This window comes from Hirundo rustica, chromosome 7 (genome assembly GCF_015227805.2).
Source record: "Hirundo rustica isolate bHirRus1 chromosome 7, bHirRus1.pri.v3, whole genome shotgun sequence".
In the NCBI taxonomy this organism is placed as follows: Eukaryota; Metazoa; Chordata; class Aves; order Passeriformes; family Hirundinidae; genus Hirundo; species Hirundo rustica.
The window spans coordinates 16,803,387-16,818,157 of record NC_053456.1 but is presented as its reverse complement, the minus strand read 5'-3'; the positions used below and the strand labels follow the sequence as shown (position 1 = coordinate 16,818,157).

General features: G+C 36.8%; 1 protein-coding gene across 7 annotated transcripts in view; it reads right to left on the bottom strand.

Moving 5' to 3' along the window:
* SLC4A10 (solute carrier family 4 member 10) overlaps positions 1-14,771 on the bottom strand; it is a 149,825-nt gene that overhangs the window by 31,546 nt on the left and 103,508 nt on the right. For 5 of the 7 annotated variants that reach the window (XM_040069219.2, XM_040069217.2, XM_040069220.2 and 2 more), the window contains 8 exons: positions 13,261-13,352; positions 8,728-8,885; positions 6,955-7,042; positions 6,331-6,477; positions 5,657-5,757; positions 4,093-4,267; positions 3,776-3,909; positions 2,390-2,635 (listed from right to left, as the gene is read on the bottom strand). In XM_040069219.2, coding sequence (XP_039925153.1) covers positions 2,390-2,635; positions 3,776-3,909; positions 4,093-4,267; positions 5,657-5,757; positions 6,331-6,477; positions 6,955-7,042; positions 8,728-8,885; positions 13,261-13,352 — 1,141 coding nt within the window. The remainder of the gene's footprint in view (positions 1-2,389; positions 2,636-3,775; positions 3,910-4,092; positions 4,268-5,656; positions 5,758-6,330; positions 6,478-6,954; positions 7,043-8,727; positions 8,886-13,260; positions 13,353-14,771) is intronic. The other 2 variants (XM_040069218.2, XM_040069224.2) reach the window with 1 other exon arrangement.

Sequence of the window (14,771 nt, the reverse complement as noted above, 5' to 3'; positions counted from 1 at the left end):
AAAATAATACAAGTCCCATCCCATAGGAGCTATAGGTCTACAGCTAGGCATTTTGCTGTTAGTGGGGTCAGTTGCTATGGTCATGATTGATAACAGGAACATGCTGCAAGCAGAAGATACAGTGTAAGTGCCAAATGTGAGATACAAGAGTTTAAAAGTCAATCTATTTTTACTATCTACACAGAGTGAAAGAATAACTGAAAATTTGGGTATGAAATAATAAACTCAAATAACTACAAAAATACTATATCAAATAAGTTTGATATCAGTGATATCAAATAATTTTGATTTTGTGTTTGAAAACACCAGGCAGTGGTGAAATCTTTCTTCCAAACGTCTGGAAGACGCTTATCTTTCAGGAGTTGTGTTTGAAAAATTTAAAACTGTTGTGCTGGTACTCCAACACTGTAGGCCAGGACGGGTCAGTAGGGGAACTGGAGGATGACAAAAGTTGCTCTTTTACCATCCTGTGTGCTCTGCACATTCTACACTCATTGCTCAGTTACCAAGAGCAGGCAACAATAAAACACCACCCTTCAAAAACCAGTCTGGGATTCTGATTATTGAATGGCATTCTAACTAAAACCAACAACATTTATTTGTTTACACAAGGATTATAATGAGAAAACATTTTCACAAAATATAGACATAACGATGACTGTACCCCTACAAGCAGGAGTGTTAAACTCATTTCCCTGAAATCTCTAGCAATATTATGGGATTCAGCTAACCACAATACAGCTACCCAGGAGCACATATATCTACTTGTGTTTATGCTTTCCATGACATATTTTAATATCTCAGCTCCACCTGATAAATGCTTTAAATAACTCTTTTGTCTTTGTATAGCATTTCAAAATCCGATTTTCAAATGATAGGAGGACATCATGTTCTCTTTTCCTTTGAGACAGCTACTTTGAAGTGGCAAAGAAAAACATCCATGAAGATTGTGCCATATGAAGGTCTTCAGAGTAAAATACCTACTTCTCAGAAGGTGAATAAAGTTAAGAGGATATAACCTCAACTGCATGCATGGTCTATTCTTGTTCTCTGTTCCTTTCTCTTCAAATTAATATTCCTTTGTCTACTGATTAAACTATTAGAGAGGAATAATAATATTTCCAGCATGATGAGAGTATGTCATGGCAGAACTATAGTTTCTCTAATTTAACTTGTACTATATACTAAGGTATATAATGTACATTCAGATTCAGGATATGCTAACTATTTTTCTAGTGATAATATACACAAAGCTCTAATGTTTTCTCTGTTGCTGTGTTCTGTTTTTCCCAGCTTAAAATGCAAATGAGACATTTGGTTGAGACACTCCTGTTTTTCCAGTGAACAGAAGATGTGGCACTGTTGCTTTAGGGCCCCACCCAGCTCATGCAGAGGGTTCAAATGGGTTCAGTGAAACAATAAAGACATTTCTGGGGAGGGATTTTCATTGAAAATGCTTTTTAATGACATTTTATTTACTGATGTGAGCAAGCTTAACTGGCCACAGGACAGACTCGGATCTTGTCCTTTACTAGAATATTTTTGTTCTCATATCAAAGAAACAGGTCTATGAGGCTTTATTTCTCAGTGAGACAATATTGATAAAAGCAATTCACTTTTTTATTCCCCAAGTAGATTAGTACCTGTCTAAACTTCACAATAAAGTAAAACTGTTTAAATTGAGTTAGAGTAAAAATGTTTGTATTAGGAATAAATTGATTATGAGCTACTGAGATGCATCTAGCAATTCCAAATCCAGTTCTGCTCTTGTGGATTAAATGTCAGAGTGGTTAAAATAAAGGAGGCACATCAACTTATAACCTTTTAGAAAGGTGAATATTTCAATTTGCGGGGGGGGGAAGGGGGGAGGGAGGGGGAACCAAAACAAAATAACTATGGTACACAAACATTACCTGAACATCCTGTTGCCATTGAAAGATTATAAATTATAAGTACAAGGTTACAGGAAGGGACCATGAGTTAAGTCTCATTAAATAAAAATTAATAGAGACCTAAAACCAAGGTCCCTTTAAGTTCTATTTTTAATCTATGATTTCCAAGTTAATTATGTCGAAGCTTTTCCAAACCTCAGGTCTGGAAATACATTTTTTACTTATCTTAAGTAAATTATCTTATCTTAAGTAATTTACTTAAGATTATCTCTTAATGTCTTAAGTAAATTTGTCCTGCTTGTACACATCCCCCCAGTAACTACTGCTTCCATAAGACACCATAATGACTGAATAGCTTCCACATGCTGCAACAACTGCAAATTTTTCCTGCTATGCTCCTTGCAGAGACTATGGGGAAAACAAAAAAAAAAAAAAAATCCACAACCCACCCCCCAAAAAAACTGCAACCTAAATTTAACAGAAGAAATCTTACTTACGAGTACTTTGTCAGCAGCTCCAAATTATTATGCATGTTGATTGGATACGTCTCACTGAGATGAAACAGCTTCTCTAAGGCCTCATAAATGAAAATGATGCAGATAAGAGAAGCAAAGGCTTCTTCAGTAAACCGGGTAATGTAGCAGACTAGGGAGCTTGCATCAGTTGCAACAAGGATGATGCACAGGATTGCAGTCCACAGCCCAATGCTGGCTCTCAGAGAAAGGTAAGACAATCCGTACTCTCTAAAAATGAGAAAAAAATTAACACACTGAACTTTTTGTCCAGCCATAATGAATGGAGACAAGGCAGCTTCAAAATTTCCTTTCTGGGCACAGTCTGAATTAGAAATTATGTACTTATTGTGAACAGAAGAACCTATCAAGTCACCTCCTGACCAGAGCTCTTCCCCCAGATAACAGGACACTAAGAGCTCTATCTGTATTAAAGGGATCACATGAGCAGCTTTGAGAGTAGTCACACACATGAAGTGTATAAGGTCCACTCACTCTTTATCCCATATCCTGCTTTGTGAACAGCCAACACCTGCCAATTTCTTTTTAAGCTGTGAAAGAGTAGCTATAACAACTTTCATCAAAATTCTCTAAGCTTATTGCATATGATAATAGAGCTCCAAACACACCGTGTGACATTATCACAGCAAACTGAACGGTCTGTCTGAAGGTGCGAGAAAATTTGAGTGCTAGGCAGGGTTTCCTATTCTGTGTTGTGCAGGAGATCCTGGTACAAAAGTCCCTGTCACAGCAACGAGGCAGAAAAGCTGATTGGATAGCAGAGAAGCATGATGGCTTCCAAATGGAGACATAACTTTTACCCACACTGTGGCAGAGATATGTCAAGTACAGCACATTAGCCTAAATGTGGCTCTTCTGGCAGGACACTTCACCCCCTCTCTGTCCAGGTGAGGAAATGGCATGGTCTGTATTAGTGACTATTGAAAGAGGGCACCACTTCTACTGCACTTACTTTCTTGGTTGAGAAGCAACACCTTTCGAGACAGGGATGAGATAAACCACGGATTTAAATATATTGTCTCAGAGTAGAGAATGTTAAAATTAAAACAAACAAACAAAAAACAAAACAACAAAAAACCACCACAAATATCCTTAAGCTGTCACTCCCTTCAAAACAGCTGGGGGAAGGGGGAAGGGAGGAAGGAAAGTTTAAAAGCAACAAAAGCCCAAAACTCAAGAAAATTCACCTTTCTGCATTACCAATTCACTGCATTGTTTTCGACTCTGCAACATGATAAAAGCAACAATTTATCTTGCAGTGCACTGCTAAGTATTTCAACTTTGGGATAGGTGGTGTCTCTACTTTTACCTAACAACAAATGAAGGATGACTAATATGATCTTCACTTACTTGCAAAATTTGAATAAGATCTTCTCAAACACTAAAACTGGTCCTGTGCTGCCAAGTATAGTGAGAGGCTGTCCACCAAAAAGAGAGTAGGCAATTCCAGTCATGGATGCTCCAAACAGCGATTCTATTGCACTCTGAATATGACACAGAGAGAAGTGTCCATAAATTTTCAAACAGGTTCTTTTTGTAATGTCTTAGTCCATAGCCTTCTAAACATTAAAACACCAATATATAAAGGTGATTCATGCAACAGTAAGGAAATACTAACCACAAAACTAGGAATGTGTTTGTTTTAAAAGTTCAGAGTTAACACATACTATACGACCTTCAGTTGCTTCTCCCAGCAGACCACCAAATGTGATGACAGGAGACATGCAAGCACAGTAGAGAAACAAAAATGATGCCAGACATTGCAGACTGAGAGCATCCCTGAAGTCACTCCAGAAGAAGGGAGCTTTTCTTTTGATATCTAAAATTAATCCTCCAAAAAATCTAAAGAAAACACAGAAGAGCTCAATTAATTAAGGTGGCGTACAAAACTTTCTTCTGCAGTATTGCTTCAACCATACTGCAGAGAAGCTACTGTTCCTTGGTCAAATGATACATACTCTCACATTTCACCCCTCACAAAAAAAACAAGTTTATAGGAAGCCTGCCTTTGTAACTTCAACCAGGAAATTATTGTTGTTTTAAAACAAATTTCCATGTCTCTTTTATAAATTCTTCAACTAATCATCCAGACCCCAAAGTTCTGAACAGTTGCTTGCTCCCATGCACTAAATCAAACTGTTTATTACATGAAAAAATTCTTTACATTTGTTTAATTAAAGGGAATCACAGTGCCTATTTGCCCACATATTTATATATAGAGCTTCATGTTCTTTATTTGAGAACCTGTTCCTAAATACACTTGATGATAGAAATCAATATACACTACCATTTTTCAAGGACAAGAACTGTCATCTTTTGTCATTTACACTGTGTCAAGTATAATCAAATATTTAGGAACAGATGCTCCCTTACAAAATACCATACAGCTAAAGCATAACCCCACAATGCTCTTTTCCTCACAGGCACACAATGTATCAGATGCTGCTGAAGTAAAGAAGAAGGTAAAGGTATAGTGCTATATATACTTCCTAAGTATTAAAACAATCCTTCAAGCTGTCAATTAGCAGGTTCTCTGGTGAGAAAACAACTTTCAGCCAAACTGGCCATCATCTACCCTGGCCCAGTGTACACCAGCACTACAGCTGAATCTTTAGCTTCATGCTAAAAGTAGGAACAATATTTAAATATCAGGAGGCAGCAAAGTAAAAGAAACATCTATTTGACAATGCACTAAGGCAGCCACTGACAGCTTACACCACACCATATTAGATGAGAGAAAATAAGTATTCCTTAGGGCAAATTCTTCATTCTGATGTCTATTGCATCCACCAGGCTAACCACAGCCTCACGTACCAGGACATGTCATGGCTTACTGAGGTAATAGAGAAATGCTAAAACTGCACAACCCAGAAACTCCAACTACAAAACAGCTCTAAGTATTCCATAATATATGGCACAATACTATACCAAGTTTTCCTTCATCCTGTACAAAACTAAGAAACATTAATCAAGTTTAAGAGAGGTCTGGCCTTTGTAAATATTAGAGAAAGGAGCTTGCAATAAATACAGTGAGAAAACTCAAACCCTCTTGCCCTCTCCTGTTCTCTGCAAATGAGCACGCATTGCCATCTTCAGCTACCCGGCACACGCAAATCAGAACAAATGACCGAATGAAATCATGTGCCAAGACACTTCTGAGAGAGAACCAGACCCTTGTCATTCCTTTTGAACATCACTTTGAACACAAGATTTGAATATGCTTTCACTCACTTTCCAGTGCGTTGCAGTTCTGGTCCAGAGTGTCCCCCAGGATGTTCTGCTTCCCCATGGGCTGCAGTTCCATTTGGCACTCCTGGGATCTTACGTTTCTCCTACCAGAAGGAAAAGATATTTCTCGTGGGTTTTAGCACTGAAACAGGCTCTGAAAGTTAAAAGCTTAAACATAAAAATTTTATCTTAAGTTGCGTCAACATAACCTCCTCATAAGCTGTAGAGGAGTTCTCTTACCAGACAGTTAATACTAAAAAAGAATTGTGATTCTGTGAAACTTAAAGAATTGATCACAAAAAATCTTGTATCAGAAAACATTTTAAAGAGTAACAAGCTTTAAAGAGTTCTCAGCTTGCAGTAAGCCTAGAACAAAAGCAAACCATGGCTATTTGGAATAATCAAGGATGCTTAAGACCACTTATCCCTGAATTAAGTATCTTTAGATACAACTGTCTGTATTTACTCAGGAGAGAACTAGTACTGAACTAAACCAAATGTCATCACTATACTGCATACTTGCAAGTCAAGGGTTCTTCTAAAGAAAATGAACCTAAAATAAAAAGAGGATGCAAAACACAGCGACTCTGCTAAATGCTAAATTAATGAGACTTAAATCTACATAATAAAAATTCATCACAACTTTTAGAAGTGTCTGAATTTCACACTGTACAAACCTGAGAGGGAACATTTTTAGGTGGTTCTATTCGAATTGTTGGGTCCCACTCTCCAGGAGGGAGAACAGTAACCTGATCAAGAAACTCATCAATTCCAGACACCAAGTCATTGCGGTCTTTTGCTTTGTAAGCAACATCGTGAAATACCTGTGAAAAATTGAGAAATATGTGTGGGAGGAAAAAGAGATGGAAAAAGGAACTCTAAAATAATGGCCACTCTTCTCTAACATAGAACACACCTTGTAAAATTCCCACTGAACAAACAATCTCAGCTTCAACTGAAAATAGCTTCTGGTACATAGTTCTCATAGAAATTCCAGCAGCTACAGAAAAACATCCTTATGTCTGCTAAATATTCCAAAGATTTTTCAGCTTAAACAAAAATAAATCCACTGGAAAGCAGCTGTGTAAAATGGAACTTTATTGGTGAAGATATCACTTGTGAATACTGTTTCTCATTTCGTTATCCCTTTACAGCATAATCTAAGCTGTCACAGGGCCGTGAAATGAACTAGAATGCTCGTTGTCATCACCAGAATGATTAGCCACATTTCATCTGAAGGACTGGAGATTCCCTATTACACCTCTTCAGTTAGTACAAAACCGAGCCATGAATAAAAATACCTCATCTGTCATTAGTGTTGCAATTGATCTTCCAATCTCATGGTACTGTTGGCCTTTACCCAGTGGTCCAAGAAGAATAAACAAAAACCTGCAAATTAAAGGTAAATTTGAGAAATTGTAAAGGATAGATGCTTGAAATTAATACAAATATTACAGAAACATTTATCTAAAATGTGGTCTAGAAGAATCTCTCAGATAAACACTGTATATAAATCTCCTTCAAGATCCTCATGCATGCATTTAAACATGAAGCTCTGCTTAGGAAAAAAAAAAGTGAAAATAGCTTCCAAAAATATATCATAAGCTTAACAGTCAGTCTTGATTGAGACTACCTAAACTTCCTTACATAACAAACCTTAACTTACATAATAAATGCAAGCAATTGCAATTTATGTACAGAACACATTAATTTATTTAATTCTACAGAAGGCTTATGGTTACATAAATTATTGCAAGAGTGGAGAAGTTAAATTAACCCAAATAAAAATAATTTTTAAATCATTTTTATTCCTCTTAAGGCTCTGGACAGTCTCTACATGAGGCTACAGGCAAGTAAAGTTCCATAAAAGGCACAGGAACTGTTCAAATGAAATCACTAAAATTCTCAGTTTTGCTAAAATGCAAAAGACAACATTTTGACAAATAGTACTGAATATTTTTTATGTACACACTTCTGCTTAAAAACAAAACACTTAATTGTCCTAAATTGTAACTATTCATTTTTATTTGAGCAAAAATCAAAAATTCTGGTTTTTGTCCTTTTAGTGGAAAAGCTTTTTCCAAAGTCAATTCAGTCCCTCAAGGTTTCTTATACACACACAAAAACTAGAAAACATCAAAAAAGTAATATCCAAAGTAACTACAAAGTACAATTCAAAGAAAACGTTACTGTTTATCTGGTTAGAGGCAAGGACCTGAGTCTCAGCATTGCATTTCATAACATAACATAAGTGTCATATGTGAGTGTCCTGAGTGTCACAAACAACTGGAATACACTACTGCCTACTGTTGGAATCCTGCTTTTATAGAAACTAAAAGAGGGAAGGGAAAAGAGACACAGAATATTTGTACAAACTTATGTACAAATTTTTAAAAAAGGGGGGGTATATTGCAATAATAGTTAAGTCAGTGAACACAGATATGAGAGAATCACTTAGGAGTTTTGATCTGAATTTACCCCAGCAGGACACAATGTAATCACAAATCTATCCCAATGCCCTCTATTTGAATACAAAGTTTCTTTTATACTTCTTCTTTCAATTCCTGAAAATTTGTTTTCATTCTCTAAGTACTCCATCAGAAAAAGTTTCAACTTGGAAAAAATTAATCTAATAAAAATTTATGGTTAAAAGTCACATTCCCTACCATGCAAAGTAAATTTCTGCTTTTTTTGCCTTTTCTCAATTTCTTCTTCATTTATTTTTAGTTAGGTACATAATTATGCAGTAACACACAAGTGGTTTCAGTTCCAGATGAAATATTCTATGAAACTGAATATTTCACCTTAGTATTTCATCTGGAGTAATACCAGTTTGTACAGGATAAACTGTGTCTTACAGCCTCCGTTTCTACATCTGTGAAGTACTTACAAACCAGCATGTGTCTGAATATACCCACACATCATTGTGTGGATGAGTGGAAGGCTGAGAGATGTCTTTGTTAAAGAGCAGACCAAATTCCTCACTCAGTAAATGGCAAAGCTGAGGGTCACATCACCCTGTCTCCTCCACAAGGCACTTATGAAAACACAAAACAAAATCAGCCCAAGTGTACCTGGTTGGAATTGGAACTTCAGCCAGTCCTGTAAGCAGCACTGCAGGAGACAACCTAACAAAAGCCACAACAGCACGGTCCAGGAACTCGAGTTCACCAACCAAGATGTTTGATGCTTCAGCTCCAGGTGGTATCTTTTTCATGAAGTGTAGGTCAACCTGGGAAAAGTATATTAAATTACAACCTAAAAGTTACTCACAGGGATTTTTTTCCCCCCTCTGCTTTGCTGACAGAGACTTCCTGATCACTGCACTATACCCTTAGCTATTCCAGTCATGCAATTCCACTATTCTTGTCTGTTGAATAATTACTTTTTTTTTTAATAAAAATGTTTCTCTAAACCAAACTAGAAAATTATTTCACTGGTTTTTCTTGGAAACAAAGCACTGCAGAATTCACTTATAAAGCAAATAAATCATATTCAATATATTTTTTAAAATATAGGATTAATTTCCTAGTAATGCTTTTTATCTATACTTGTAACAGCACAAATACTTGATAACAATCATAACAGTAGAAGAAATTAAGACACCTTATTTTTCCATAATTAATAATTCTGGAAATCATTAATTCATAGCTCATAGTTGTTGTATTATTATCTCACTGAGAAGGACACTAGATTCCACTAGATTTTCCTTTCTCTGCTCTGAGATGTATTTTTGATTTCAGATCTAACAGAAGACAGTTGCCCCTCTGCTGAAAGTAACAGAAAATAAGCTATCACGAGCATTGACTGTCTCAAGAGCAAACTGAAAGAACAAAGCAGAAGAAAAGCTTTGGACTTTTAGGCAGCAATGTTGATTTTTGCAGGATGATAGAAAAACAGAGATACAGCTTCATCATTGCTATAACAGGCTCAAGGTATTTGCATAGGAATGTGTGACTCCAGACTTTACTCTGTAACAAAGACTGATATGGAGTAATAAAGTATATAATGTATGTCTGATTTAATTATGCACCAGCATTGTCTACATATCAAAATGCATGAATTTTGTCATTTGCTTTCCTTTTATTAATCTAAACACAACAACAGCAACCAAATCCAATATAAACTGTTAAAGTGGACCATTTTAATGTCTATCTTACAGCCATCTGTCAGTACTAGTTTGCATAGTTTTGGGTAATATTTAGAAAATTGTTTTCTTGCAAATGGCTCTGGCACTAAATCAGAATTCAGATATAACACAGTTGCCTGTGTAATGAAATCTTGGTTTGCTGAGATCACAAAGAGATATCTAATGCTTCCCTAAGCTACAAAGATGACTAAATACCTCACAAAGTCAAACAAAAGGAAGGTTGGAGACCATGTACTTTTTCAAGGTAAATTGAAAATCTGTACTCCACTCAAATCACAAATCAACTCTTCAGGATTAAATACATAACTAAAGTTCACTCTGCAGCTAATGTTGGTGTCACAGGTTATTTGTAACTGAGAGGAAGAAAGCAGTCTTTCAGGCATGTAGAAATGTGCATTCTGTGCTGAGTTTACCTTGTAAATGGATGGATTTAACATTTAAATGTATTTAACATTTAATAATTAATGTCACATATACAATATGCTACAGCTGTGACATTGGGGTCCTCTAGCATACAGATCACAAGACTCAAATTTGAAATATTCTGTCTCCTGTCTACCAGAAAGTATTCCCAGATATTTTCTGTACTATATATCAGCTTGAGATTCTAATACTGTCTAATATTGTTTAGGTAGTGAAGAGACCCCCATTAAAAGGGAAATAGCTGACAGAGAAGCAAGCTGAGCAAACACACCCAACCCCAAAGGTGCTGCTTTCACTGCATAATGAGAGTGAAGGTGATCCTGGCATGAATTTATAGCAGTGGCAGAAGCTACATATTTTGAATGCTTCATCTAACCTATCCATAACACATTTCTTATCCCAGGTCTTGAGCTGGAGAGGCCTGATGTGCATCCTAATCTGCACCCTAACCTGAGCCACATTCCTAACCTGACCCTAAACAGTCCTGGCAAGCTCCAACTAAATATAAGACCAAATAACTAATGCAGAGGCCACGTCCCTCCAGGGTAATGCAAAGACTGAAGAGTGGTGGACATCTACCCCGAAACCAAAAATAAATTGACATGAAGACAAACAAAATACCCATCATTGCTTCCTAGTAAAACATATTTATCAAATTTATTTATAAGCAGGGTCAACTGGCATTCAAAACAAGTCAGTTGCTTCACATGGCATTTGAAAGACCAGACTCTGTCAGTATGGGACAGGGGTTTGTCTCAAAAACTGTGTTTCCACATAGAGCACAGGAATGCTGCCAGGAGAGGGGATGTGGGTACAGTCTCTTGATGCATTTTGCATTTCAGGACAATTAATGTTCCCTTCAGTCTTTGGCATAAAAAGCAAAAATGAGCCAGATGAATTCTTAAACCATCACCCATTCTACTCAAACAGGGGGTAAAATGGTGCCATGACATATCACCTCCACATCACCCTGAGAACACAAAGTCCTGGCGGTGGCAGCAGAGGAAGAGGAGTGACACATTTACAAACAGCACACACCATCTCTCTCCCTATGCTACTGAAGTAACATTCAAGACAGCTTTCAGTTCCTGTCTCACATTTTTCATAGATGGATACCAATACAAACAACACAGTCTCAGTGCTGTATCCAGATTAAGTCAGCTTTTTGAATCAACTCCAAATTTGGAATATTAGATGTAGCCCAAGGGAGATAGATTAGCAAGGAGAGAATATGTGAGGTAGTCAAAAGTGCTTTTTTTGTAGAAGATATATGAAATTAATATCTGGAACAGAATTAGAGCAAGAAATCACAATACTCAAGAGAAAATTAGTGTACTGCTCTACTTTCCTCTCAATCTGTGCATATAATTCCAATTATAACCGTTGGGAGTTATTGCAATAGCACATTTCAAGGGGAAACTGCACTTATGCATCTTCAAAAGGATAAATGGATCTATTTAAAGTCAGTCAAAAAGAAAGGTATTAGATAACAATCCTTTACTGTTATTTCATTCCTCCTAACAAAAGTTGTTCCTTTCATATTCCTGACATCCTTGTTGGTATCCATCGCTGTTGAGGTTAGAAAAAGAAGAAATGTTGATTTCTTCCAGCTAGTTTAAATGGGAAAACCTCTTTTGATCAGCAAAGCAGAAGCACTACAAAAATAATGAGTGAAGGATCAAATGATGCAGCTCCCATTCTTGTTTAATACAAACAGATTTGCAGTGAGACAACTGACTGGGATTTGGATCCTACAGCACTCAAAGCACCTGGAGAAATGTTCAAGAAAAGCACGACTGAAACGTATGCCATTCACTTCACTTTTGCATAGCTTAATTTTGAATAGACAATTATATCCTTTACAAATTCTACATTTTGATATTAGAACACTTGCAAAAACAATTCATTTTACTTAAGACTTTAATATAGATATCATGAAACCACTATTGTACTTTACTCTTTAAAGCCTTATAATTTTAGTTTGAAATATGTTTAAAGGATTAACATTCAATTTTTAACAACCTGCCACTGTTTATGAATGTTCTCGCAGCCTCTATAGAAATGTAGTTCATAATACATTCCCAGCCAGCCTCCTTTTTTCTCATTGTCATTGATAGAAAGATCTGTTTCCCCTCTTATTTCAGCCATATACGATTCATAGTCTGGAATGTTCAGTCAAAAATTCAAATGATGCAAATAGCTACCGCTGCTAGGAAATAAGTCTGGCACCAGATGGAGCAATCACATAACTCTACTTTTAGCTCAGCCGCACTAACATTAAAATTCAACAGACTCAAAGTGCTGTTCTTCAGAATTTTGGTTTAAATCACCTTTCTTCACTTACTCAACCTTTGTTGCATTAATGTGTCAGCTGAAGTCATCCATCCCTGTCAGGTCTGTCATCTGTAGCCGTTGGGACACTCTCAGGTGCATACAGACTTCTCACACAAATTAGGATTCTCCTCCACATTAAAGCTGAGGAGCTGTTTGCTTTTCTTTGCTATCTAACACTGAACTGTCATTGCAATCTCCACTACTGAACAGTTAACATCTTTTGTGAAGTGTACTGAAATATCTTGGCTTGCCAGAAGAATTAAGTTATAGGTTTACAGAAACACATTCTGTTTGAGACATCTGGAATCCACGACTTCAGGTTATAAAAAGCATAGTTTGCATTCATGCATCACTTTTACAGAAAGTAAAAATCTGAGGTAAATGTGAATTATAGGAATTCTGAATTACTTTCCTACTTAGATTAATTTTCTGTTAATTTGTAAAATTTCCCCTAAAAATATACACCTATGATATTAAATTTATCTGTGTTCCTAAACTGTGATTTCTTGTCACATATAATTTAGAAAGAAAATGTAAGATTCTCTTTTGTCACACAGAAACTGTACTGCAGTGCACACAAAACTTCCATGTTTAAGTAAAATCTTTACGGCTTTTCCTGACTCACATGGATTAATTTTATTTAAATTTAAATATCTGTTTGGTGGCCTGGAAGCTGTCTTCACCATCAGCGAACACTTACCTTGCTAAAGTCAACAGTGCTGTTTTCTCTGCTCACATCATTTTTGTTTTCATTACAGGCTGGAGTAGCCTGTGGGGAAACAACCTGACCTGCTAAAAAAAGTACCATTATTACAGAATACTAACAGTTCTATAAATAAAGCAACATTTAATGACACATTTATTAGAGGTCTGCATACATTTCATATCATAGATATATGATTCACCTAAACATGGAATTTTAGTTAAAAACTTATTTAGAACAGCACATTCTCGAAAGACAAATTCATCACGTGCAGTTAGGAACATGAGAAGGCAATTTAGAAAATATAAAAGATACTGCTGGATACTAGAAGACAAAATTTCTACACCAATTAAAGCATACAATTCTAAAAATATGCATTTGGGGAAAGTCCTGCCTTCACATAGCTTTTGTAAATAATATGAGGAGCTGCCAATTTTGGGCAATATCTGTCTACAAAAGTAATCCTCATTGACTTAAATAGGATTATGAATTTTTACAAAGTTATTCGTGTATAAGAATGTCCTGATTACAACAACTCAAAAAAAACAACATAAAAGCTGACTGGTATAAAAATAAATATATCGTAAATTAACTGATTTATAAGCTCAGTATTGAAAAATGTGATTATGGACATGTATCAAACAAATGCTTCAGCAAACACATTTTCAAAAAAATTCCACTGAGGATTTTGCAAAATATTTTTAAAACTCTTTAAGAACGTTTCAAGGTGAGAAACGTTTAAATACACCTCAGTCTTGTGGAAACAAAGAGCAAGTCTTTTGACCAACAAAATTTTACCAACGAAAGCTCAAAAAGAGAAAACAGAGTCAAGTAACTAGTCTGCGTCATATAAAGCGTATTTTCCCTTAACGGCAGCAGTGCCCCTGCCCATGCCGAGGGTGTGGGGCTGGCGGTGGGGCAGCACACAAACCCCACGGGGCACAGGCCATGCCCTGCTTGCCTTCGCTCTTTCTCCCTCTGGCATGTCAGAAGCCACACACGGCCCTGAACACCACAACAAAGTACCAGAGAAAGTACCAAATACGTGAGCCAACCATCTCTTACTGCCCTAACACATACCCAGGAATAACTACAGAGTCCAACTGGCCCAGAGTCAGCATCTCGTGCCCAGCATATATTTGTTTCCATAGCGAATAAAGTCTCTCATATGACTGAGAAATGATGATGTGAAAACATTGGTTCTGGTGAAAATCAACCTAAACTTGCACAGTAACAAAGACCATATGTTCATGATATTTGAAGATGAAGACAGTCAGAAAGTCCTAAGCTAGGCACATTGTCTGGGCAATTCAAAAAGCCACAGCGTGACCCCTTGCGCGGCTGGGACTCATCCCTGCAGCCCAGGCACACCCTCAGCCACAGCCGGGACTCCGAGCACTTCGCAGGATCCAGCCTCAACGGGACCAGAGACTTGCAAGAGCACCTCGGCCACTGCCAAAATGCTGAAGTATCCAGTTTCTGTCACAGCTGAGCAGTACAGGATCCCT